Source organism: Dromaius novaehollandiae, chromosome 8 (assembly GCF_036370855.1).
Source record: "Dromaius novaehollandiae isolate bDroNov1 chromosome 8, bDroNov1.hap1, whole genome shotgun sequence".
NCBI classification, from domain to species: Eukaryota; Metazoa; Chordata; class Aves; order Casuariiformes; family Dromaiidae; genus Dromaius; species Dromaius novaehollandiae.
In genome coordinates, this window is record NC_088105.1 from 29791923 (window position 1) to 29815032 (window position 23110).

General features: G+C 50.3%; 1 protein-coding gene across 5 annotated transcripts in view; it reads left to right on the top strand.

The window, feature by feature from the left end:
* PTPRF (protein tyrosine phosphatase receptor type F) overlaps positions 1–23110 on the top strand; it is a 394663-nt gene that overhangs the window by 322102 nt on the left and 49451 nt on the right. For 4 of the 5 annotated variants that reach the window (XM_064516086.1, XM_064516084.1, XM_064516085.1 and 1 more), the window contains 6 exons: positions 4510–4815; positions 7754–7947; positions 15821–15847; positions 18280–18397; positions 20667–21245; positions 21883–21980. In XM_064516086.1, coding sequence (XP_064372156.1) covers positions 4510–4815; positions 7754–7947; positions 15821–15847; positions 18280–18397; positions 20667–21245; positions 21883–21980 — 1322 coding nt within the window. The remainder of the gene's footprint in view (positions 1–4509; positions 4816–7753; positions 7948–15820; positions 15848–18279; positions 18398–20666; positions 21246–21882; positions 21981–23110) is intronic. The other variant, XM_064516088.1, reaches the window with a different exon arrangement.

Below are 23110 nucleotides of genomic sequence, written 5' to 3' on the forward strand. Positions count from 1 at the left end.
CTTTGATCATGCTGTCCTTCCCTAAGGATAGATTCATAAAAACTGATGGAGGAGTGAAACAGACTGGGAAATTGCTTTGAAGAGATTGATTTGAGTGGGCTTGTGCATCTCTATGAATTTACTCCCATGCAGGCAAGCTGTTCGGACAGGCAGCATATGGGTGTTTGGCTGGCTCTAAATGTGCCTGTCTCCAAACCATTGGATTTTTACCCCTTCACTCCCCATTCCAGCTGTCTTGCTTCTGCAGGAGTCCTTCCCTGGTGCATACAGTTGATTGCAAGGTGAGGTGTCCTTTGAGGCCAGATGTGCCTGTGGCTGTCAGGCAGCTGGAGGAGTGAGTTTGGGAAAGTGACTGTGTGCCTGGGTTGTGTGAGCAAGTGAGGCTGCTGCTTCTGGGACTGCAGCACTGGGGGAAACCGGAACAAGCCGCAGCAGAGTTAATAGAGAGGCTAGATAATGAGGTGACCCAAGCAATATCACTTTCGTCCTCTCTCTGCCCCATGTGATCACAGAGCAGGAGTTTGCATTGCTCTGATTGGCAGCTCAAAGTGCTGCACATAAGCAGATTAGGGCTATCAAAGGGCCCTGCGATAAGCTCGTTTTCACTAACGATTTTTGGGCTTGTCATTATGCAAAGAGCATTAAAAGGGGGAAAAAAGACATTTCCGTTTGCACCGTCTGTCTGGGATTTAGTAGCCATGTGGGGTGAGCAGTTGGCAAAGGCAGCCAGCCTTCCCTGCAGGGAGGGCGACTGCCTGCACAGCAGCGGTGAGCCTGAGACGGCTATTAGAAAGGGAGATCAGACAGGGAAGAGCAGCTCTGCTCGGGGTTTGAGTGACCTCCTCTTTGAGGAAAACTCACTCCATTAACATATCAGTCACAAGCATTCCTCCACCTTGTTAAATGAGTAATGGTGCTGCACAATAGTCAGGTATGAAAATGGAGAGCAGTTCAGACCAAGCGGTTACAAATACTTGAACACTGAGAACAAATTCTGCGTATGGGGATTTGTATACTTACTTCAGATAGCTTTTGTATTGATGGGCAAAGGTTGGAGCAACTCTCCTGCCACTTATATAAAATCCATCAATGGAGGCTCCTATCTCTGAACACACTTAATCAGAGACAGCTCCATGCATAAAGGAGTTCTTCAGAGTCTCACGACAGTTCAAGGAAGAGAAACCTTTGCTTTGTGGACTCCTCAAAGCAGGCCTCTCTCCTGACCTGCTCTACATGCTGTCTTCTCATGGGGTCATTCGTATTGGTCTGTTTTCAGGCTGTTGCTTCACTGGCCAGTAGAGCAGTAGCTGACTCATTCTGGTATCTGCTCAGTAAAAGGGATGTGGACAGCTTGGAAGAGATTCAGCCAAAGGCCACAGAAATAACTTGGTTTGACCCTTCTCATAGTGATGGACCTAAGAGTTCTTTCATTTATCCAAAAAGTGACTGGGTCATGGCTTACAAGCCTCCTGCATGAGAAGAAGATTTCTCATGGCACTCTATTTTGAGAGAAAAATGCTTGGCAGTTAATAGCGGGCCGTTCAGCAAGGTAATATGGCTGGCTGAATAGTCCTAGGACAGAGGGATTCTTGGTCACTAGGAATCTTGAAGTTGATCAGGTCTTTTGGAAAGCTCTGCTTTAGCTCAGCCAAAGTTGCGTGCACAGTGCAGGACTTCCAGGGTGAAATTAGTTGATCTGCACTAAGCAACACCTCACGTTAGATGGTTGGATTGTTCCCCTCTGGCCTTAAAACTTATTAATCTAGAAAGACTGCTGCTCCCTGCTTCAAATTGGCCTCCCTCCTGCGCTGTTCCATCCAGTTGCCCTGACGAAGGCTTTTAGATCTTGGAGGATGACATGTTCAGGTGGGATGCAAACAGCGGGAGCAGTCAGACTCGTGCTTTCCAAAGAGCGTGGCTTCAGGCTCTTTCCCAGCCCTGACAAGCCAGTCAAGGGTAAGGCAGGAGGCACATCACCATTAATGAGTCACTAACGGGCTGGAGAGCGGCTTCTGTGTTGCTGCTGGCTGGGTTTTCTTCTTGGCATCCCAATTCCCTGCTCCAGATGTAGAAGGGCTAGGGATGCCTGCCCAGCAATGTGAGAAGGGTGCAGAGCGCCTTGCTGGGCGGCACCACTGTGTACTTCCAGCAGAACAACTAGACTAGTCTCCTGAGAAGACAGCTGCCTCCTATGCTGTCTTTCCAAGCTGCTTGCTTAGCTGCTGGGCACCCTGGAAAAAGTACAACATTGTTATTCTGAGGGTCCTTGGAGCATGGGAGAGCTTTCCAGGAGTCAGCAGCACATCAGGTGAATGGTATGATGCAGGAGAGGAGTGCCAGCGCTGGGCCCATCAGTTCCCACCATTAAAATGTTCTTATGGGAGCTTGAGGCTGGCTTTTCCCAGGTGTAAGGAGTAGATTGATGGGATGGGTGTGCAGGCCTGCTGTAGGCTGGCAGGGGAGGCAGGTGTGAGCAGCCCAGAGGCAGCAGTGGGTTGCACGGTGTGCATAGAGGTGTGTCTGTGGGGGGGTGCACGCTGGCCACCTGGCTGGCTCTTTGCTGACCCCAGGAGGGACACTTCCACTCCTTGTGCATTTTAAGTTGATCCTGCTTATGTTACCAAGTTTTATTTTGCTTCCTTTAAGTGTTAATCTCAGTTTGTGCATTGCACTTGTGTGTGTGACTCTTACCCAGTCAATAGCCAACGTGTGACCTGCCTGTGCTGCCAGCCAAAGCTGCCTTTGGAGAAGGAGCTCACTGCTGCATCCTGAGTGATGCCATGGAGGCCAGAAGCCAAAGCACATCTCTGCTATGATGGGCCTCTCTGCAGACAGTGGCAAAAGAAAGGCTTGCCAGCCCAAAACTCCTAATGTCTCACCCGTCCCCTTGGAGGGGTACCACAAGGCTCTGTATCTAACATATGCCTTTTCCGAATTCACTCTTGGTGTTGCTTTGGTGCTCTGTCTTCCTGCTTTCTTCCCTGCCTCTTCTCTGCTTGCTTAACCAAAGGAGTGTGAGGATTTTCTACTCCTTCTCACTTCCACTATACCAGATGCTAGGGCTGCTCTCTCTCTGCCTTCCTCACATGAGGAACTGCTTGCTTCCACACACTTGTTTTGGCTTCTCTTTCTTCCAGTACAACTCCCATGCCAGCAGCCTGATTCTGCTCAGGCACCGTCTCTTCCAGCTCTGTTACTGCACACTGTGCCTCCTTCTTTCCTCTGTCCAGGCTCCCCAGGCCAGGAATCAGTGACGGGCCCTGCTCCCTGGGTGCAGAAATTGGCCCAATAGTTACCTATAGCCTAGGACTGCCTGTGCTCCCAGCAAGTGGAGGTGGCGCTGGGAGGTCCTGCTGTCCCCAGTTTTCTCAGATCTTCTGCCACTGCCATCCTCTGCCCAGAATAGTACAGTTGTTGAGTGCTTTAATTTTCTAAGCTCCCCACTGCTGTCTGGGATGATGCAGATTCTGTTCACCTTCACACAAGCGGTGAGCAGACAGCCTTGTCCTGCTGCCTGTGTCCCCTGAAAGGCTGGCTCTGGTGCACTGATGGCTTCAAGGACTGCTGCATGGGGAAGTGCACCAGTGTCTTTTCCTGCATTTTTAACTTGCTGGTTGCAGTCAGGAATAGAAACCAGAATCCTTTCACCTGCCTTAGCAAAGCAAGGTGCCTCACACTCGCTTATTGCTTGGTCAGCCTGCTTCCTAGCCTCAGAGCAGCTATGTGCGCTTCTTCAGTGGTGGTGCCCTGCCCTCTCTGCTTAGGGCTCTTACCTTCTGTGCAAGCACCCTGAGAAGCACCCAACTCCCGTATGCCTTCCCCAACCAGATGGGCTCCCTCCCTCTTCCTGCCCTCATGAGAAACATCTGAGTGTATCTCCTCTTTCCTTGGTGTCCTGCCAGCAGTCCCAGCTAACCTGGGGCTGGGTGCTGCTCACAAATGATGGTCACAGTTTCAAACCCTCCCTAGATGCCCCGCAGCCAACCTCAGTCACTCACTTTCCCTGCCCTCTGCTGTTTCCTCCACTTGTCTAGGAGAAGGCTCTTGCAAGCCTTCATGCAATCTGGTGTGCGAGCTTCCCCTTCTGCCACTCTTGCCTTCTGGTATCGTGCTATCTCTTCTGGTTTCCATCTGTTTCAGATCTTCACTGTAAGCATCTTTCTTCTCCCTACCAGTCTCTTTCTTTCTCTCTCTATCTTTCCCTTTCCCTACTGTCATTTGTTGTTTTTGGTGAAGTGAGCATCTCAGGCTGCTTTGGGAAGAGGTGTTCTCTGATGCAAAGCAGCACTTGTATCTCCATGCTGTTCATCGGGTTTTCAAATACAAATTGTCCCTAGTACCATCTTTGATTTGTAAGGAAGGCAGGTGGTTGTCCAGGAAGCTCTTGGCTGCATTGCCATGCATATGTTCAGTGCTCAGTTGGCTGGGTAAAAGTTCCCTGTGCATTTTGGTTTCTCCTTCCACTCATTTCCCTTCATCTCCCCACTTCCTTCATTTATTTATCCCCAGCCCCCTCCGCCCCACCCCAAGAAGTCAAGTGTGTAAGCACCAGCTCCACTACCATCCGGGTAAGTTGGGTGCCACCGCCTGCCCAGAGCCGCAATGGAGTCATCACCCAGTACTCCATTGCGTACCAGGCGGTGGAAGGAGAGGACAGCACCAAGCATGTGGTGGATGGCATTGGACGGGAACACTCCAGCTGGGAGATCAAGGACCTGGAGAAATGGACCGAGTACAAGGTGTGGGTAAGGGCTCACACCGATGTGGGGCCAGGACCGGAGAGCACCCCCGTGCACGTGCGCACTGATGAGGATGGTAGGTGTCACCAAACAGCTCCTGCACCTGCTGCCTTTCGAGCACTAGGACTCTCCTAGCTGAGTTGCTGGCGAGTGGGAAGGGAGTTGGGGATACTGGCACTGGAAGTGCTTTTGAAGCAGGACCAGGGGCTCTCTGAAGCAGCGCTTTGGTCAGCAGCTGCAGAGAATGGGTCTCTGCGATGACTCTGGAGTGGGGTGAGAGGGATTGCTCTGGTGGCCCTTGCTCTGATATGATGTCTTGCCTGGAGGCCATGGGTCAGATCCCCCTGCATGGGCCTGCCAGAGTCCTGCGTGTGTGAGTAGTGCTTCCTACAAGCATGAGCAGGCATTACGGTGCTTTGCTGTTCTGGCTTTCTAGTGTTTTATGGGGGTAGTTTCCCTTTTACTAAAGCTGATGGGAGTTCTCCCAGCCAAAAGCTCCTCTCACATTGTAAAATCAGGACTTAAAGTTTACTTGTTGACCTGAAATCCAGCAAACTAAAGAGGGGAAATGAAATCCATCTGAAACTTGTAGATATCACAGGAAAGCTGCTTCCAGCCCTGGCTTCCAGGCAAGCCACGGTTTATATAAATCTGTTCTTCCACTCAAGAGTCAGAATATCGCATGTACAGAACACTTTACTGGATACGACAGCTTTAAAGAGAAATTGCTTTGTATTAGCAGGGCTGTCAGTTATGTCATCATGACTTAAGCTGTCTCCTTTGAAAGTGGCAGAGCTCAGGGTGACAATAGGAACTTCCATGGCTTCATGCTGACCTCAGAAGCTGCAGATTTTAATGGGAGGAGAAAGAGATGTGGCATCCAGGCAAAGAAAGGACGATCTCTGCATTGCCCAGTCAGCGTAGCAAATTGAAACCAGACATGTTGCGGTTTCACTAAATGGGCTGCCACTGTCCCCCATGTCTCCGTGGCTCTGGAAGTGGTGTCTGGGAATGCTCACTGACTGCGTTCTGGCCTTGCGAACACATCTGTGCGTGTCCTGCTGCGTGTATTGTTTGCTTCAGTTCTTGTTCAGCAGAGATATAGCCCAGGGGAAGCTGCTACCCTAGAAATGTCGCAACAAGCTCGCTCGGTTAGTTTTAGGGCACCACAGTTGGACATTCCAGCTCAGCTGTCAGAAATGATTTCATATCCCTCCAAGATGCTGATGCTTGCTAGATATCCATGAGGAAGCAATAAGAAATGCTGAACTGTGATCTGAAAACAAACTGAACTCTCCCTCTTGGGTCTCAGATGCAGCACATACCCCCCATAATGGGATAATTTCCCCTGTCGAAGGAGCATAGTGATCCTGGAAACACCATGGCCAGGGATGCTCACGTTCACATCTTTTAATGTCCCTGCAACCTCCCTGCACTGGGTCCTGCCTAGGCCTCCCACGGCCTCTTGCCAGCAGAGCTTGACAGGAGAGTCTCTCTGGTTCTCAGGGAGGATCGTGCTTTTCGCTCAGACTCCCATTAGTGTGTGTGGGCAGGTGCTTTGCTAGGGCAGGAAAGCCCTATGGCTTGTCCAAGGTCACTGTACTAAGTGAATTGGATTACAGCGTAGGCTGCTCCAGCCAGAAGGTGGCAACTATTCAAGTGCAGCCCCCTCCGTTCTTATACCTCGAGCTGGCCTCACAGTGCTAAAATGCTCCGTTCCTCCTCTCTCCATTTTATTTAATTATCTACAATTAAGAAGGACATCTGGGGAAAATAATGAATTGCCCTGCGGCTTAAACACTGTGCTTACCTGCTGGGTAGCTGTTTCTTCCCATCTAGTTGGTTGAAACAGCAGTATTCATTATGTCTGCGTGTCAGCTATCCATCCCTAATTGTCTAATCCTGATTATTTCTTGCTATGTTGAGAATTGGGGCACAAGGGGCTTCCAAACCCCTGGATTTTTCCCAGCAGTGGAGAGTGGTAGGGAGACCCGCACTAAAGGTGCTAGGATGGAGCCCAGGTCCTTCACTCGGGTACTTGGCACCCACACGGCAGCAGTATCCTCTGCAGCGAGCGCTTTCCAGGAGCAGCGGAGAGGCTAATTTTTTAGCATTGACATTTTTGTCACAGTCAATGCAAGAGGAAAAAGTAATAAGGATGTAATTTTTCCAAATGGTAAATAGGGTATAAATACATTTTTAAAAGGGCCTCACCTTGCAAGAAAATTGATATTTTCAGGGCAGTGTAATTTTTCATTTTATTATCAAAAAGCATTCAGCTAGCCGTGCATGAAATACAGTCCCCAGAGCTGTCACAATCCCCACAGGCCCCTTTATCTGGCTGAGTTCAGTGACTGCTGTCTCCGAGCTCTGGGTTATTGTTTTAGGATGGTGCTTTTCCCCCTCATTAACCTCTTGCTGTCACAGTGGAAGTGCGCGTGTGCGCTCTGGCTGGCGGCAGGTATGCAGGGCGCCCCGTCGCATCTAAGCAGGGTCGGCGGATGAGGGGGAGCTGACAGACAGGAGATGCCATGCAGTGACGGGGTGCAGAGAGGGTCACCCTGAGCTGCAAGCAGCGGGAGGCTGGGAGAGTACACGTGAGGAATACCATACCTGCTCACCATGTTATATTCCTATATTCCTATTATATGCCTATTGCTGTTCTTATACTCCTTGCTCTCCTGCTGCCGTCCATTGCTGGAGGCGAGGAGAGAGGGCGAGATGGACCTGGGGTCTGCCCCAGCACAGCCGTTCTTAGCCGGGGTGCTCCCGTGTATCACAGCCCTGTTCTGTCCCATTGAGAGCAACAGCAGTGCTTGGATGCTGGGAAAGGGTAGGCAATACGGTCACACCAGAAACTGCAATATCACCTTCCAGGCAGGCAGAGGGAACTTGTGCTGGCTGGCAGGGCCATCCTCGCAATGAGGCAGAGGGAAGGTAGCGAAGGAGTGAGAGTTAGCTGGCAGCGGTCGTGCGGTGCCTGCTGTAAAGTGTCCATCCCATGTGTGTTACAGTGCCCAGTGCCCCACCGCGAAAGGTGGAGGTAGAGTCTGTGAATTCGACTGCCATCCGGGTCAGCTGGAAGCTGCCCATCTCCAACAAGCAGCACGGGCAGATCCGGGGATACCAGGTCACGTACGTGAAGCTGGAGAACAACGAGCCTAGAGGGCAGCCCGTGATCAAGGACGTCATGCTGTCGGAAGCACAGGTACAGCGGGGGGGACCGCGGGCATGGTGGGTTGCCTCTCCACCAAGGGCTGGGCTGGCTGGTCCAAGTATTTCTCTTCTGCCCCTTGCGGCTCTGCTGGGGCTCGGAGAAGCGTGGGACACAGCCAAGGCCTTGCCTGAGCAAGGGGGACCATTTATCCTCAAAAAACACTGTGGCTTACAAACTGGCAGAAAGTTTAGTCAGGAAAGGATTGCTGTTGGAAAGGTGATACGTCAGATGATGTTCCTCTCTTATCCCTTCTCCCACGTGTACTCCTCCCACCTGCCCTATCCCCTGCAGAGCGCAGGGGGAACGAGCCCTCGCCCGGCAGGGATCTCTCTTTGGGGCTCCTGGCACGCTTGCCGGGAGGGAGCAGGACCTGGCACCTTCTACTTGTGTTTTGCCAGGCAGGTTATAACCCTTCGGAGAGTTTTAAGCAAGCTTTTATGTCTGCTTCCTTCATGCTGGTGGCTCCATTGAGGGTGAAGCCTGTCACTCAGCAGAGCCCACAGGGTGCTGCCTGTTTGTGGGGGGCACAGTGTCCCGATCCAATATCGGGAGGGTTTCGTTACGATCCCAAGGATGAGATTAAGACGCTAAAACCGGTCAAATATCGTACAACCTTTTACCTTTATTTTCCACGAAGTGGGGAGAAAAGGTGGGGGGGGGGGAGGCGAAGGGAAAAAGGAAACAAGGGTAAGGGGAAAAGATAGAGAAAAAGTTGGAAAAGGAGAGAAGAAGCTAGCTACAACCACTCCGAGGCCGACGATGTTCCGCTGACTCCATTCGAATCACAGCTCAAGCTGGGTGCCTCCGACGAGGGACGAGGGACGAGGAGTGAGGGCCGAGAGAGAGGGCAAGAGAGGGCGAGAGCAGGCGAGATCCCAAACAAAGAAATCCCTTGGTAATTATAGCTTTTTCAAATTAAGTTTTCCCACCCCTCACGTGGTAGTTCAGACCAATAGTAATATTTAGGTCTGGGGTCTCCTGCTCCTTATTGGGTCTCATCACTGTCCCTAGGCAGGCCGTTTACTGTTGCCGTTTCTGCTGACAGGTGTGTCTCCATTCTTGGGTCCAGCCATTAGCTCTCAGGGTCCTGACAAAGAAGGTGATAACTCCAGCAATTAGCACTGTTTCAGCAGTGCACAGGAACGCAAATTGCTGGTAACTCCCTTATCATTCCCGCCTGCAGCAGCTCTGGGGCCCTTTCTCACTGTACTAGGGAGTGCGGCCTAAGGCTTCAGCAAATTTAGCCACTCATGCCAAGCAGGTTTTATAGAAGTTGTGCTAAAAATGGACAATAATTTACAGTCCAGATCCCAAAGTCTCTGCCCGATTGTGGTCTCCTTCTGTGCAGGCTCGGTGTGTCTTGGGTGGTCGCAGGGAGACCATCTCGGGGTGTCGCAGCAGCCCAGTCCTGTTTCCGCCAGGGACAGATGGCTTGTTCGGGGTTGTGGCCTACCTGCACCCCATGCACCAAGAAATGTTTAAGGCAAAAAATTCATTCATCTGTCAGCCACACACAGGGGGCTGCCTGTCCTTGGGGGCCGGGCGCTGCCGGAGCCCTCTAGGCAGGGCAGCCTTTTCATGGCTCAGCAAAGCCTCTTCTCAGTTCTGCTTTTGCAAGGCAGAGACTTGACCTTGCATTTACCTCTCAAAGCCCAACTGTAGGTGAAGCTAACCAAGTCTGGGAAAAAACGAACAAAAAAGGCGTGAGGTGCAGGTGCACGCTGCCTGTAAATGACTTTCCCCTCTGCAGTCCCGATGCTACCCCAACGTGCTCATGCTTTGTGCGCCCTTCTGGACACCTCGCTGGCTGTGAGCTGAGCTCTGTTCCCACATGGTGCTCCGGGCAGGCTTATGGGCTCTGCTCAGCCCAGAAAAGGGTAGTTACCTCCTCTTGGGTGATTTTCCCAGGGTCAAGAGAAGTTTTTGTTGCCACTTCTTTGATGAGATAAAACTCTTCTTTGGAGCAAGGGTCTTTCGTCCTGGATGACCCGTGCTGTTCTCAACAAAGATAATCGTATAAATGAAGTACAGGATCTGCGGGTGTTGGAAGCGACGAGTAATCGATTCAGAGCTGGCCTGCTTGAATGATGCCCAATATAAATACTGGAGAGCTGCAACGATTAATTGATCTGTCTCCTGAACGCAGCTGTGAATCATTTATATGTTTGTCAGTGGGGAGTGTGGTGCACAGAGGCGGCTTTACTGCCCATTCATATTCTGAAGGCTGAAACTCGGTAATAATGTGGAAGGGGAAAACTTTGAAGAGAGAAAATGCTTTGAGGGTCCTTGCAGTGCTATCTGGGGCATATCTCTGTTGATGTTTCAGATGTTGCTTTATTTTAATCGCTAGAAGAGCTACTTACTGCCCTTTTCTTATTCCAGGAGGATATAATCTTCCATGTTGTTTGTACAATTGATGCTGTATTGTTTAGCTGAAGTTTGGAGTTAATGGTTTGGTCCCAAGTGTAGGTGGGCGAAGTTGGCAATGTTGTTCGTGTTGGTGTTTTCAAATATTTTATGTGCTTGCCCAGCCTGTTCTGCTTTCAGTCCTTACTCATACATTTCAGAGGGAGAAACCTCATGCTAATGTGCAGGAATGAGGATACCAGAGACAGAAACTTTCCAGGAAGTGTTGAATTTTGCATTATTTTGAATATGTGCAGTTGTGATCAAGAAGGCAAGTTGCTTGAAGTTTCCTGGCCTGTCACTAACCAGTCTTTCACATTTGGTGAATTTATGTGGGAAACTTCTTGATTGCTTTGCTATTTTTTTTTTCTGGCATGTATCTTGCTGAGCTCATCCACTGTAATTCCTGGATGGAAGTGAAGGCCGTAAGATCGTTGTAGAGGAGTGACTACTCTGAAGGAGTCATGTCGGTCTTGGGATAAACTAATGATGACCCTTCAGGGAAGAGGTTTCACTGACTTGGCAGAAGAGATCTTTATTTCTCCAAAGAGTGAGAAGCCAGGCATGACCTCTGCTTGTGATGAAATGCATGTGCTCCACCAGCTGAAGGACCCTGTGAGAGCTGCCATCGCTCAGTACAGCAGTGCGTGTCTTTGCAAACAGCCAGATCAAACTTTAACAAGTAGTCTGCGAAGAGTTATTTTCTGTGGAAGAAATCAAAAAGATTCACTGGAACACCTGTCCCTGAAGGTCACAGGATGGAGATAGCCAGAATATAGCCCCATCAGTCCTGTTCAGCACTCGTAAACATTCATAAACATTTATTCTGGTGCACAAGGAGAGAATTAAACTGATTGAAAATCTGGGGTCAGAGCAGAAATTCTTCTCTGGGCATGTAGGCAGAGCCCCTCCTCCTGCCCAGACGGGCTGTCTGCTGGTTTTGAGTAGGTATGTACCACATAATCTGTTTCCTGCAGATGGTATGAAGACTCTGGTATTAAAGCTGACTTGTGATTTTTGCTGACTGAAGATGAGAAATATAGAGAGAGTAAACGAAGATGAAAGGAAGAAGAAAAGGGAATGGAGATGTTAGCTATGCAGATAATACTGATTCTAAGGTTTTAAAACCATTTGAGCAGAAAGGACTAAAACATCAGCAGTGATGTGGGGACCTTGGCACTGGAGAGATCACATTTTATTTGCAGCCTCCTGTCTAGGGAGAATAATCAGTTAATAGGAAGGTCCTGCGGTGGAGCTGAGGCCTCTCTCTCCTCTCCGTGGCTTTGCCTGTGACTGATTACTTTCATCAGGTTCCTCTGTACTTTCCAGTCTGAGCTCTCGTCTCCTACTGACAAACTGACAGAAAAGCGAATGCAACTCCTGTGCGGTGTGGCAGAGCGCCCAGAGTCACCACCGGTGTGATGCTGCGGAGGTGGGTCAAATACCGCCAGCACCGCCCACGGTTCCTGATGGTGGTGGTGGTGGGCAATGGCAGATGGTTCATGGGTCTCCCTTTTCTCTTGCTGTTGGCAATGCAAGGTCCTGGTGCTGAGAGACCCTGTGAAAGGAGCAGAGGTAGCCAGCGCTGTCTCTCAGCTGTGCCCCTTATCTCTTGTACAAGTGCTAGCCAGCCCCTGAGGGAGTGGGGCGACGGGATGCCGTGGGGCACAGCAGGTGCCCACCTGCTGCCCGTTGTTCTCTGTAAGCCCCAGGCAGCCCCAGCTTGTAGCCAGCAGCAGTCGGCTTGATCCCCTCCAGCCCTTCCCTGGGTAGCAATCCAAAGCACCTTGCAGAGCTCAGTGGCCAGCAGCACAAGGAGGCCGTGCTGAGTCTGGAGCGCCAGGTGCAAAGGAGGCAGCCATGCTGGGGGAGGACAGACCTTGCCGTTTGGGTTCCTGTGCAAGTGCAGCTCTCATCTGCTCTCGCCAGAGACAGGGAGCTAGACCCTGCATGGATCTGCTGGCCCATTCTGTCCGGCTCCCAGCATGCTGGTCCTAGGCCTGGACTGGGATGTCAGGGGGCCTCCTCCCAATGTTGCTGTGTGGTCTGAACAACTGGTCCTGCCCTCAGCTATCCAGCATATCTGTCAAGGAGCCAACCACGAACATCGCTCTGGGAATGTGGCATGGGTGAGTCTTGCTGTGCAGTACAAGGAGGTTATGCTGCGTGGAGCAGACTCCTGCCACCTTCTGCTCTGCAAACTGAACGTAAAAGTGGAGAGTTGTGTTGTCCATGAGAAGGGCTTCAGGCTCACAGGAAGGCTGTGTGGTCTTTGCAGCCAGCGTTTCTCCCTCCAGCATGCAGATTATTTGAATGCACGTCCCATCAGCTTGCTCCAGAAGAGCAGGGAGGATTAACAGCAAGCGCTTGAAGCTGTTGGACTGAGATCAAAGAAGACAGGGAAGCAGAGACCCCTATTCTCTCTGGGAAGTGCCCACTCCAGGCATAGGAACATACAGGAATTTACAAACTCCCTCTTTGCTGGGCGATGGTCAGGGGTCTTACCTGAATCCTGCTTGGAACGATTCCTCCGGCATGTATTGCTTAGGTCGGAGTTTGGCGTGGAGGTGAGATGCACCCCGCTTCACAGATGGAACAAAACTGAAAGGCATCAGCCAAGAGGCGTTTCAGTAATGGACGAAGGTGAAGTTCGGGGGCCCTCAAACCTCTCTGCATCCCACGAGCTGAGAGCACTGTGTGTATATTTGGAGTTTCACTGCTGCTCCATAGTCACTGGAGCAGAGAGGAAAAGGATCTGCAAGAAAACCCCCAAATCTAGTTTCCGCAGCTGGGACTGTTTGGGAGGGCTTGAGTCTGTCTTTTGCAAGAGCTGTGGTCAGGGAAAACAGCCATTCCCTGGTGAGACATGACTACGCCGTGCGGTGTTGAAGTGTAAAAATGAAACGTTGTAAAGGCATTGCAGCTGCCATAAATACACACTGTTAGCTTTAGCACTTCCCTGTGCCATCTTGCCTCATGCACGCAGCACTGTCTGAATTCTTTTTATGACAGCTGCTGGGCCTTTCAGATGAATTTATCTTACTGACCAACCTTAAACACTTAGAAAGTGATTGAGCTAGTTTAGGAAGGAAATGTTTTCATCTGCAGATGATATTTTCATAATGAAACTGAATTTATATCAGGGTATTTATCCAGGTCTAGCTTTTGACTATGATTCCTACAACAGAGATCTCAAGAGGTTTCTTTGAACCCTGATCTGATACAAGATTCAAGTCCACTGAAAACGTAAGAGCAAATGTAGTGTGAACATTAAATATCTGCACTAAAATCTTAGTGGATGATAAACACCCTACCATGGTGTGAGAGGCTGCCAGATGCACTAGCCTCCTGAGCCCGCATCTGCTCAGTTGTTCATTACAGCGGGCTATCAGCTTCTGCTCCTGCAGCCACCCTTCATCATCATCTGGACAGCTTGCCCAGCATTTGGGGTGGTTCTGTCCACATGGCCCCCATCCACTGGGGATGTGATGTGGGAGTGGAAGTGAACTCCTGGAAGAAAATGCTGCCAGGCCTGTTATCCTTTCTGTAGCAAGACTTTTGTCAGGCTTTAGATCAGCAGGGCAGAGTGCATGGCTGTTGACCACAGCATGGGCTGGCTGGTGCAGGTAGGACACGAACTAGGGAGAAGGGAATGACGTGGGTTGAGCTGAGCACACAACACTGGGGATAACACCCAGGAGTGTGTAAAGAGGTAGCGACCACAATAGTTAGAGCCTTGGCTTTATATGAAGACTCTAGGGACAACTTGACCTCTTCACTAAAATTAAATTTTAAGATGGTTTAGGGGGCTAATTCTACAGCAGTCTAATGGCATCAAGTAAGTGAACTATAATAAAATCTTAGAGGAACATTTCTCCAATAGTTGATTCTCTCTGAATTTAGTGGTTAAAATAGTAAATATTTTGAAGATATGCCATGTATTTTACTGCCAAGGAGAGTATTTAGCCGCTGTGATAATGTCCAGGCTGTGAAAGCCACCTCAAATTGCCTGGGTACAAAAGACAACTTGTAGCTTTAATATTATTCAGTACTTCCACAGCATCTGCAGGTTCCCAGGCACTTTGCCAGCATTTGCTGGGCTTCACAATGTCCTGAGGAAGCTGGTATCTGAGCACCATCTCGCAGCTGGCAGTACAGGCCCAGAAGCTAAGCTTGCCAAGGCTCACACTGACAGGCAGGAGCAGTAATACTTATCTTCCACTTTCATCTCTGTGCTTGAACCCGTTGACCAGTGCTTCCTCCAGGCAGATTTAGTAACCTGCGATGTAATGCATCACCTTGGCTGAGAGAGCTTGTTTTGATATCTGCAAACTTCCCCTGTGTGCATCATCCACAAAGAACCATGCTACTGGCATGCATGGTAACAGCCAAGCTCTGCTGAATTCTCACCACCCCAATGCAGTTTTGATGCTTTAGAACCCCAAATTCATCCAGCAGGGATAGGAAGCCAGCATGATCGCTTTCTAGAATCATCACTGAGCTGCCATGGCTGGCATCCCACGTGATGTTTTACTGGGAACATTTTTGCGTAGAAGTCTTTCTTGCTAGGGCTGCTCTTGCCAAATGAGCGCTTGCGTTTGTCGTCTTGGTGTTGTGTAATTGGGAGTGAGAATCTATTTCCTCGGTATATCCACCAGTTGTAACCCTCATTCCAAGCAGTGCAGCACTGTTTGAGTGGAACAGCTTAGCATGTAGCTCTGTACAAGATCTTGATCTCTCTTGCTTGGTGTTTCCAAGAGATGGCAGTTGATTCTCAGTTTTCTGAGGTTCCCAAAGCACTTTCTGACACGTAGTATGGGAAGGAGAAGCTCTGTAAATGTCGTATCAGTGCTTCCATTCAAACAAACCTCTCTGGGTCTGGAGTGTTGATGTCTTCGGTTCTCAGCAAGAGATGGTGGTTAGAGGATCACGAGGACAGAGAGTAAAGATTAGGCCACAAACTCTGTTGCGAATGCTGTGTCTTGCAGGGCAGCAGTAGAGAGCACCTAATGAAGATGCTGCCTGGGCAGCCGCTGCTGCTGAGCATGTGTATGCAGCCCGGTGGTGTCAGCGCCAGGCTCGTGTCTGTGCAAGCTTTCCCCTTGCTCTTGCTCGTGGAACAGGCAGAAAAGTGCAAGCAAAGCCAGACAGGGGAAGGACTGCAAAGTTAGCAGGTGGTAACCTCTCCATCTGTGTGAGAGGGAAGCTCTTTGCCCCTGCTTGTGTGAATGATCGCAGACCCACTGTGCAGGCTAGCGGCATGTAGAGAATTGCTCTGTATCCCATTTCTTCCCTTGGTACAGCCTGTGCCAAGTGACCTTCTGTGCATAAGTGTTATAATCCCCCCCACCTGGTCCTGCTAACCCCTGCTGTCGTCGTTGTCACCCCCTTCCTACACGTTGCCCCTTAAATTTCTATGTCTCCATTTTTCTCTCCTCCTTCCTTTCTCCCCCATCAGTGGAGAGCTGAGGACTCCGTCGACCATGTAAGTACCACTTGTGTGTATTCCAGGTTGGAAAAGAGGGGTTTGGTAAATCGATTTGTGAATTTTGTAGACAGAGTGCTGTCAAAACATCCCTTTCACTCCTTTAATGAGGCTGGAGAGTTACATTGTGGAACCTTCCACAAGCAGCAAATCCAGAGAAAATTGGCATTTAGATTGCTACTAAATGCAGAAAAGCAATTGACATTTCCTATAATCTGTATTTCCAGCTTGTTGCAGTGCAGTTTTAGGCAGGCTCAAGTGATCGACTCGGGAGGTGCAGCCTACCTTCCACAGTAGTTGGTCCACCGAGTTACATGGTAAAATTAGATATATAATCTTTAAACCTCATTGATCCTAGTCATGAAAAATAACCTACACTCTCAACCATGACCTTTGCCTGAAACACAGATAGTAATAAGAAAACAATCACATTTAAACAGTTAAATCCAATTTCTCCCACATAATTTTGAAATATAAATTCGGAGGAACAAACTAGAAAATGACCTTTTTAGAGTCAGCAATTCAATTACATGCCCTACTGTGAGCTTCCCCGGCACAATGCATTTCTCCTCCTGCTTTATACTGAGCAGTCTCGCTCGGAGTGGCTTTGTCATGACAGCACTGTGTTTACATTATGCAATCAGACCTTCTTTCATCCATCCGTCATCTCTCTTCCCTCCTCCCAGCTCGCTCGCTTTGCTCCCGGTGGCATGCTTTTGCGTGAGAATTTCTCTTTGCATGGATTTGGGAGGAGTGAATTCTCTTGGGATGTTCAGAGTCTGCAGGTTTTGTGTGAGTGCTTCCCCTGCGGGTCCACTGGCACCGATCGGACTGCGTGTCCACTCACCCGCACACACGATCTGCTGCAGGGGCGGAGGTGGGATTCTGGTTCACACGGTGATTTTGGCGGGGTTCTTGTTGGTGCTTGTTGATTTTTCTCTGGGCTGGCTGGTTACGCAACGGTAACAGGGTGATTTTGATGAGTAAGCCTGGGCAGGTAACCTGAACCAGCAGCACCGACTGGAAATCAGCAGCATTACTGGTGTGGGTGTTCGTGTGAGCGAGTGATGGGAGACTGACTGTGCTGGAGAGCAACCACAGAGGCCCCCTTGCACCTCCCCAGCTGTCATGGACCCCCTGTCCCGGGCAGATATCAGACCCCAGGAGCAGTCTCTGAAAGTGCTGCCTGTCCTCAGCCATCCAGGCTCACACCCTCCACAGTTCCTCTCCTGTCTGACACCATCTCTGGTCTTGTCATTGTCCTAAAGGGTAAATATGCAGGAATGTTTCATCTGTATTTACCCGCTGTCCCGTTGCCACCAGGAGCCCTCGGAGCTGCCTCCTAGCAGCTTTTCCTGTCCCTTCTCCAGCTCCTTTTCTCTTGCTTCCTGGCCTGATGGGTTGTTAGAGCTAATGGCCCCCAGTCCCTTTCACAGCACCCACAGATGAATACACTTAGGGGGCAGCTGCCCCCGGCCCACAGAGAGGGCCTGGGAGCTGCTCTACTCCCCACGCTTGTGCCCTGGGCAGGCCCAGCCAGCTGGGGCTCAGCAGGAGTCATGTTGCTGCTGGAGGCCGGGAGGGAGGAGCGAGGCTCCCCGCTTTGATCTCCAATTAAATGAGGAGCCGTGCCCTCCTCCTGCCCAGAGGAAGTCAGGGCATGCAAGGGTGTTAGCTCCGTGCCCAGACCTCACGCAGAGCAGGGTTTTCCCTCCAGGTCTTGCCAACACCTCGTGCTTACCTGGGCCCTGACTCGGTGCCTGGCAGGAAGGGCGAAAAGCGCCGCGATGCCTGCAGGTGCCGTGCCACTGGGACCCCTGCCTCGTGCGTGGCTGCAGTGGCAAGCTGCAGGCTCTGGGGAGGAAAGCGTGAACTCCCAGTGACTCTGCTGTAAGAGTCAACTCGGCTTCAGGCCAGGCTTTAAAAATCCCCAAATTAGCCCCCAGGAGGTTTCCGCAACCAGCTGAACTGGCTTTTGCTCTGGTTCACAGCTCTGACTGTGCCGCAGTCCTTATTCCTAGGCTTGCTGTGGCGGGTGGCTCTGTCCCTGAGGTGGCTCTGACCTCACGCAGGACCGTCTCCACGGCAGATCTCCCTCTCAGCAGCATCCAGGGGGAAGGGGCGTGGGGGCTCCTGGGGCAGCAGTGACTTCTCTGCCCCTTCTCAGCCCCTCTGGCGAGAGCTGATGATGCACGTTGCTGGTGGGTTGAAATTAGGTGAATGCTGGAATGACGGAGGTTGTCGTTTGCTAGCTCTGCGCAAGAGCCAGCTTGGCGAGACCTGTGAGGCTGGGTTTGATGCATGAGTGTGAGCCAGTGTGTTGGTGTGTTGCTGTTGGAGACGTTGACCCCAGTGCCCTCCTTTTGCTCACTGTGTAACAAGTGTTTGCTGTTCTCGTTTGCCTCCTCTCCACCTTGTGGGTGCACTCCCAGGAGACAGTCATTGGAGGCCTGCTGCCGGAAACCACCTACTCAGTCACTGTCGCTGCCTACACCACCAAAGGAGACGGTGCCCGCAGCAAGCCGAAAGTCATCACCACCACGGGGGCAGGTGAGTGTGGGGAGCAGACACCATAGCCTCTTAAGGATGGTGATAAAAGCTCCCAAGAGGTGCATGGGGACTTACGGCCAAGGCAGCAATGCAGGAGGAAGTGATGGGGTTGGAGGTGCTGCAGAAGTATGTACTCTTGTGATCTCCAGCCCTTACTACAGGCTTTTGCCACTGGATCACCTGAGCAAAGTGCAGCTAAGAGATGGACAGACACTGCCAGGGCCCACGAGAGAGCAATAAAACTCTTTGGTCTGAGCTCATCTGCGTAGTCCACAGACCTGGGAAGAGGAAGCCTGCAAGTCCAGGCCTTCCCTCAGCTTTGGAGTCAAGGCCTTTCCTCACATTGTTTCCTGGCACAGCAGGGTTAAGCGTGTGCCGTTTCTTGCTTCGTGGGTGACTGTAGTACTGCCTGGAATGGCCCTCCTGGCGCTGGAGGGTCCCTCAGAGGCACTTCTAAGCTCCCTCCCAGCTGCTGTTCCTGCTGCCTCCCCAGGCATATGTAGCTGAGCTTGGCTGCTCCTAGAGCCATTGTAACATCTGGAATGCAACAAGTCCTGCCATAGAAGTGCTGCAGACACGATCCCAGCCAGTCTGGTTCTGCTCTCTCAATAGATACTCATACCCTGTGCCTAGCGCAACACAGGAGCCTCGTCCAGGTGCGGGGCACCCAGGAGTTCATCAGGTGCTTACTCTGGATGTGGTCAAAGTTGTCTTTGGAGCTGGCACCAACTAGTTGTAATTGTCTTGTCCTCGATTTTCCACTCACTAGACCAGTACTACAAATGATAATCTTGCAGCTTATCACAACAGCCATAGGAACAGTATTTGTCACTTGTTATTATGGGAATGCAGCTTGTGCAAACCGAGAGCGTTTGTTCCTGGTGCTTTAAGCAAGGAACAGCTTGCCATCTCCTCTACGCTACATATGGGGAGCTCCAGAGGTAGTTTCCACTGTCACAGTCTCAAATGCTGTCTCCCTTGTGCCTCACCATCATGTATGCTCTGTTCATCAAATTGCTACAGCTGTCCCATAAACAGGAAAAGCTTCCTAAACATCCCAGTGTTGCACTGTAAACCACAGCAGGTCTTCCCATGTTATGATGCACATTTAAAGTTAATATTTTGAATCAGCTTTGAAAATAATCTGTCCCTTAACACTAGCTGCTGTTAGACATTGTATTATGAGTGCAGGAAGGAAAGTATTGTCAGTGGATATTTAATTGTATGCCTTAAATACCTACAAAACCACCCCCAGAGCTGCCTTTGTACTGGCTTATCTGCAGGCTTGACCTCAAAGGGGAGTGTTGGTATCGCCCTCTGATGGCAAAATTGGGGCATAATTCTGTCCATTATGTTTTCTCTCATGCTCATCTGCGGGCCAATACATTTCAAAACTGTGCAAAGGTATTTAACTACATTTGGCTACAATCCCATTTGCTTTTTTGTATCAGTCGCCCCATCCCTTTGATTCTGAGTATCTTCCCTATCAGTTGATTTGTTTACAAATCTGAGCTGATGTGAAGTGAAGACGCATCCTTTTTTTAACTGGAGGAGATCAAGGTATTAAACCATCAATTTAAAGCCATCAGTTCCTAACCTGTGACGGCAACACCCCTTGACTTGTGCAGCATAAGCAAAAATCCTGTGGAATGCTTGTGTTCACCTCTCACATCGACACTGACATCATGAATCTGCTCATCAGCTAAACCAGAATGTATTCTGATTTCAAACAGCCCACCCAGCTCTGCTTGCTGCCTCTGCAGATGGTAAAATTGCAAGGTCTCGGGATGAAATTTGTCTGCCTCTAGACAGACGAGGGTGCTGAACTTGGGCTTCTGTGTGTCTATGGTCATTCGGTGCATCAGGGCCAGAGTGGCCTGGTGCTGTGCAGTAGCTGAATTGTATGAAGAACACTGATTGGGAGGACGGGATTCAGATCATCTCTGAGATAAATGTGATGCGTTGAGGTACCTTAAAACTTTCCTGTAACAGGGTATATGAATTTTGGGGCTGGATATGGCTGAATTTACTGCTTGTTTAGATGGCAGAACTTGGGAAAATGGCAGCCAAGAACTGGCTGGTTCCAGCTTCCCTCACCACTGGATTAGGGTCGGTCTGCCTCTATCCATGTGAGTTGTCTGTCGTCCTCTTCACCCTGTTGTCCGAACTCTCCCGCTTTCCTCAATCCTCACGAACCGAGCAGCATGGAAGCTGTCCTTCCGCTCCCTCCTCCCAGGCTATAGATGGTCATTGTGTGTTTATGTTGCAGTCCCGGGGAAGCCCACCATGATGATTAGCACGACAGCCATGAACACAGCCCTCATCCAGTGGCACCCACCCAAGGAGATGGTAGGGGAGCTGCTGGGTTACCGGCTGCAGTACAGACGTCTTGATGAAGAGAAGATGAACACAATAGACTTCGGGAAGAGAGACCATCACTACACTGTGACAAACCTGCACAAAGGGGCCACGTACCTGTTCAAACTGTCTGCCAAGAACAGAGCTGGCCCAGGAGAGGAGTTTGAGAAGGAGATTACTACTGCAGAAGACGTGCCAAGCGGCTTCCCGCAGAACCTGCGCGTGGTGGGTCTCACCACTTCCACCACAGAGGTCGCATGGGAACCCCCAGTCTTAGCAGAAAGGAATGGCAGGATTGTCAACTACACAGTGGTGTACAGGGACATCAATAGCCAGCAGGACCTGGTTAACATCACCAAGGACACAAGTATCACTTTGACCAATCTGAAGCCAGATACCACTTACGACATCAAAGTGAGGGCCCGCAACAATAAGGGAGTTGGGCCACTCAGCCCCAGCATCCAGTCCCGGACCATGCCTGTTGAGCAAGGTAAGTTCCCCTCTGACAAGCCCTACCAGCAAGCTCTGGCTCCAGGACAGGGACCTTTGCCTTGGTACCTGAGGCTCCACTCCCCTTTGCTCTGGCTAATGAGAACAGGTATTGTGCGACTCCCTAGTGTAAAACTAGTTCTGTGAGGGGAGGCTCAAAGAAGGTTTCCTTAAAGTTGCCAGTTGGAGGGGTATTGGTGGTAGCTTAATTGCCTTTGTCGCTTCACAGGCATGCTTTGCTGTTTTATCTGTACATGAAAGGCTCTTGCTTGAACTGGAGCAGACGGCTGGGTAGGATCATCTGCAGATCCAATACCTGAGCACCACTGTTCTTTGATCATAGCAAAGGGCCAAGAGAGTGTGAGTGCAGGGGGGGAGAGAGAGGAAGGCTACAGTTCTGCCTACAATTTCCTTTCTGTGATGCTGGAAAGTACAGTCAAAAAGGGAAACTCCACTGGAGACTGGAGACTTGGAAAAAGGCTGCTGCTCTTTTCTCCTCATCTCTCACTTCTCTGCTGTAGCTGAACTCTCTGACCTCTGCTGCTGAGTTAAACAAAGACAGACTTGGAGCTGAGCTGCTGCCTGGCTCCCTCCTGACTTGGCCTTACAGTGCTCAAAGATCGTGTTTTTCATTTCAGTGTTTGCTAAGAACTTCCGCGTCAACGCTGTCATGAAAACGTCCGTGTTGCTGAGCTGGGAAGTGCCTGACTCCTATAAATCTGCAGTGCCTTTTAAGGTAAGGGTGGGATATATGGGACAGAGAGCTACTCCTCCTGTGGCACTTAGACCTGCCAGATGGGGTTTTCAGGCCATCAGACAAGGGGCCGGGGGCAAGGTCATGCTGCTCTCTGTCCTGGGTGTCTTTCTCCTGGAGCTCAGGTCTCCAAACCCAGATTAAGTAGCTGCTCTTCCTTGGAAGCACCAGTGTATGAACCACAGCACACAGTAGAGCACATTGCTGCTTGCTTTCTCTCCCCATGTTCTTCTCATGCTGGTAGGTTTTGCAGTTTTGGTTGATTTATTTCTTTTTCTATCTTTTGTGGAATAGCCAGCAAACATTCCCTGCTTATGGTGACAAACAAGTGAATAGCGTTGGTACCAACAAGAACTGCCAAGCAGCGAAGGCCTGTGCCAGGCGGAGCAGTCTGAGAATGGGGGCATTTCAGGGATCGTCATAGATATTTGCTGCTTCTGACCATCCAGCTATAAACCCGTCTTGACCAAAGGAAGTTTGCTAAGTACCCACTCATCCCTTAATAGTGCTCACCGAATTACTTGCACTGTGCCTTTTCCAGGAGCAATGGAAACTGGTCCAGGCACCCAAGTTACTGATGCCATGATGATCCCATGAGCTGTTGCTGTTGTTGTTCCCACAGTCCTGGTCAGTGCTTAGTTCCCCCATCAGCTTTCTGGAATGTCTTGAGACCTGGGATTGTGTGGATGGGAATTCCTGATCAGGCTGGCTGTGGCAGCTCCATGGCAGTGGTTGCACAAGATAGTCCTGATGCCTGAAAACCTATAAATGTGATTTAATCACAAGTGATTACCAGGACAAAGTGATCTGAAAACCAGCCAATGAATCAAACTAAGAATGACTCCATCTGCAACATGTCCTGTCTTCAACATCAGGATTGCTTGGATTAGTTAATTCAGAGCATCAGGGCAGATGCATAATTGTAGGGAGCGAAGGAGAGGAGCATCATCATCATTCCAGGTGTTTCAGCTGCGAGCAGAACAAGACGTGTCAGCGCAGAGGGAACTCCCCATGAACTGCTAGTGCTGTCTTGTCTTCAGCACAGTTCTGGATGTAGTGTCATCCACTAGGCCTTGGATAGCACTGACGACCCAATGTCTCCCCCCACCTTG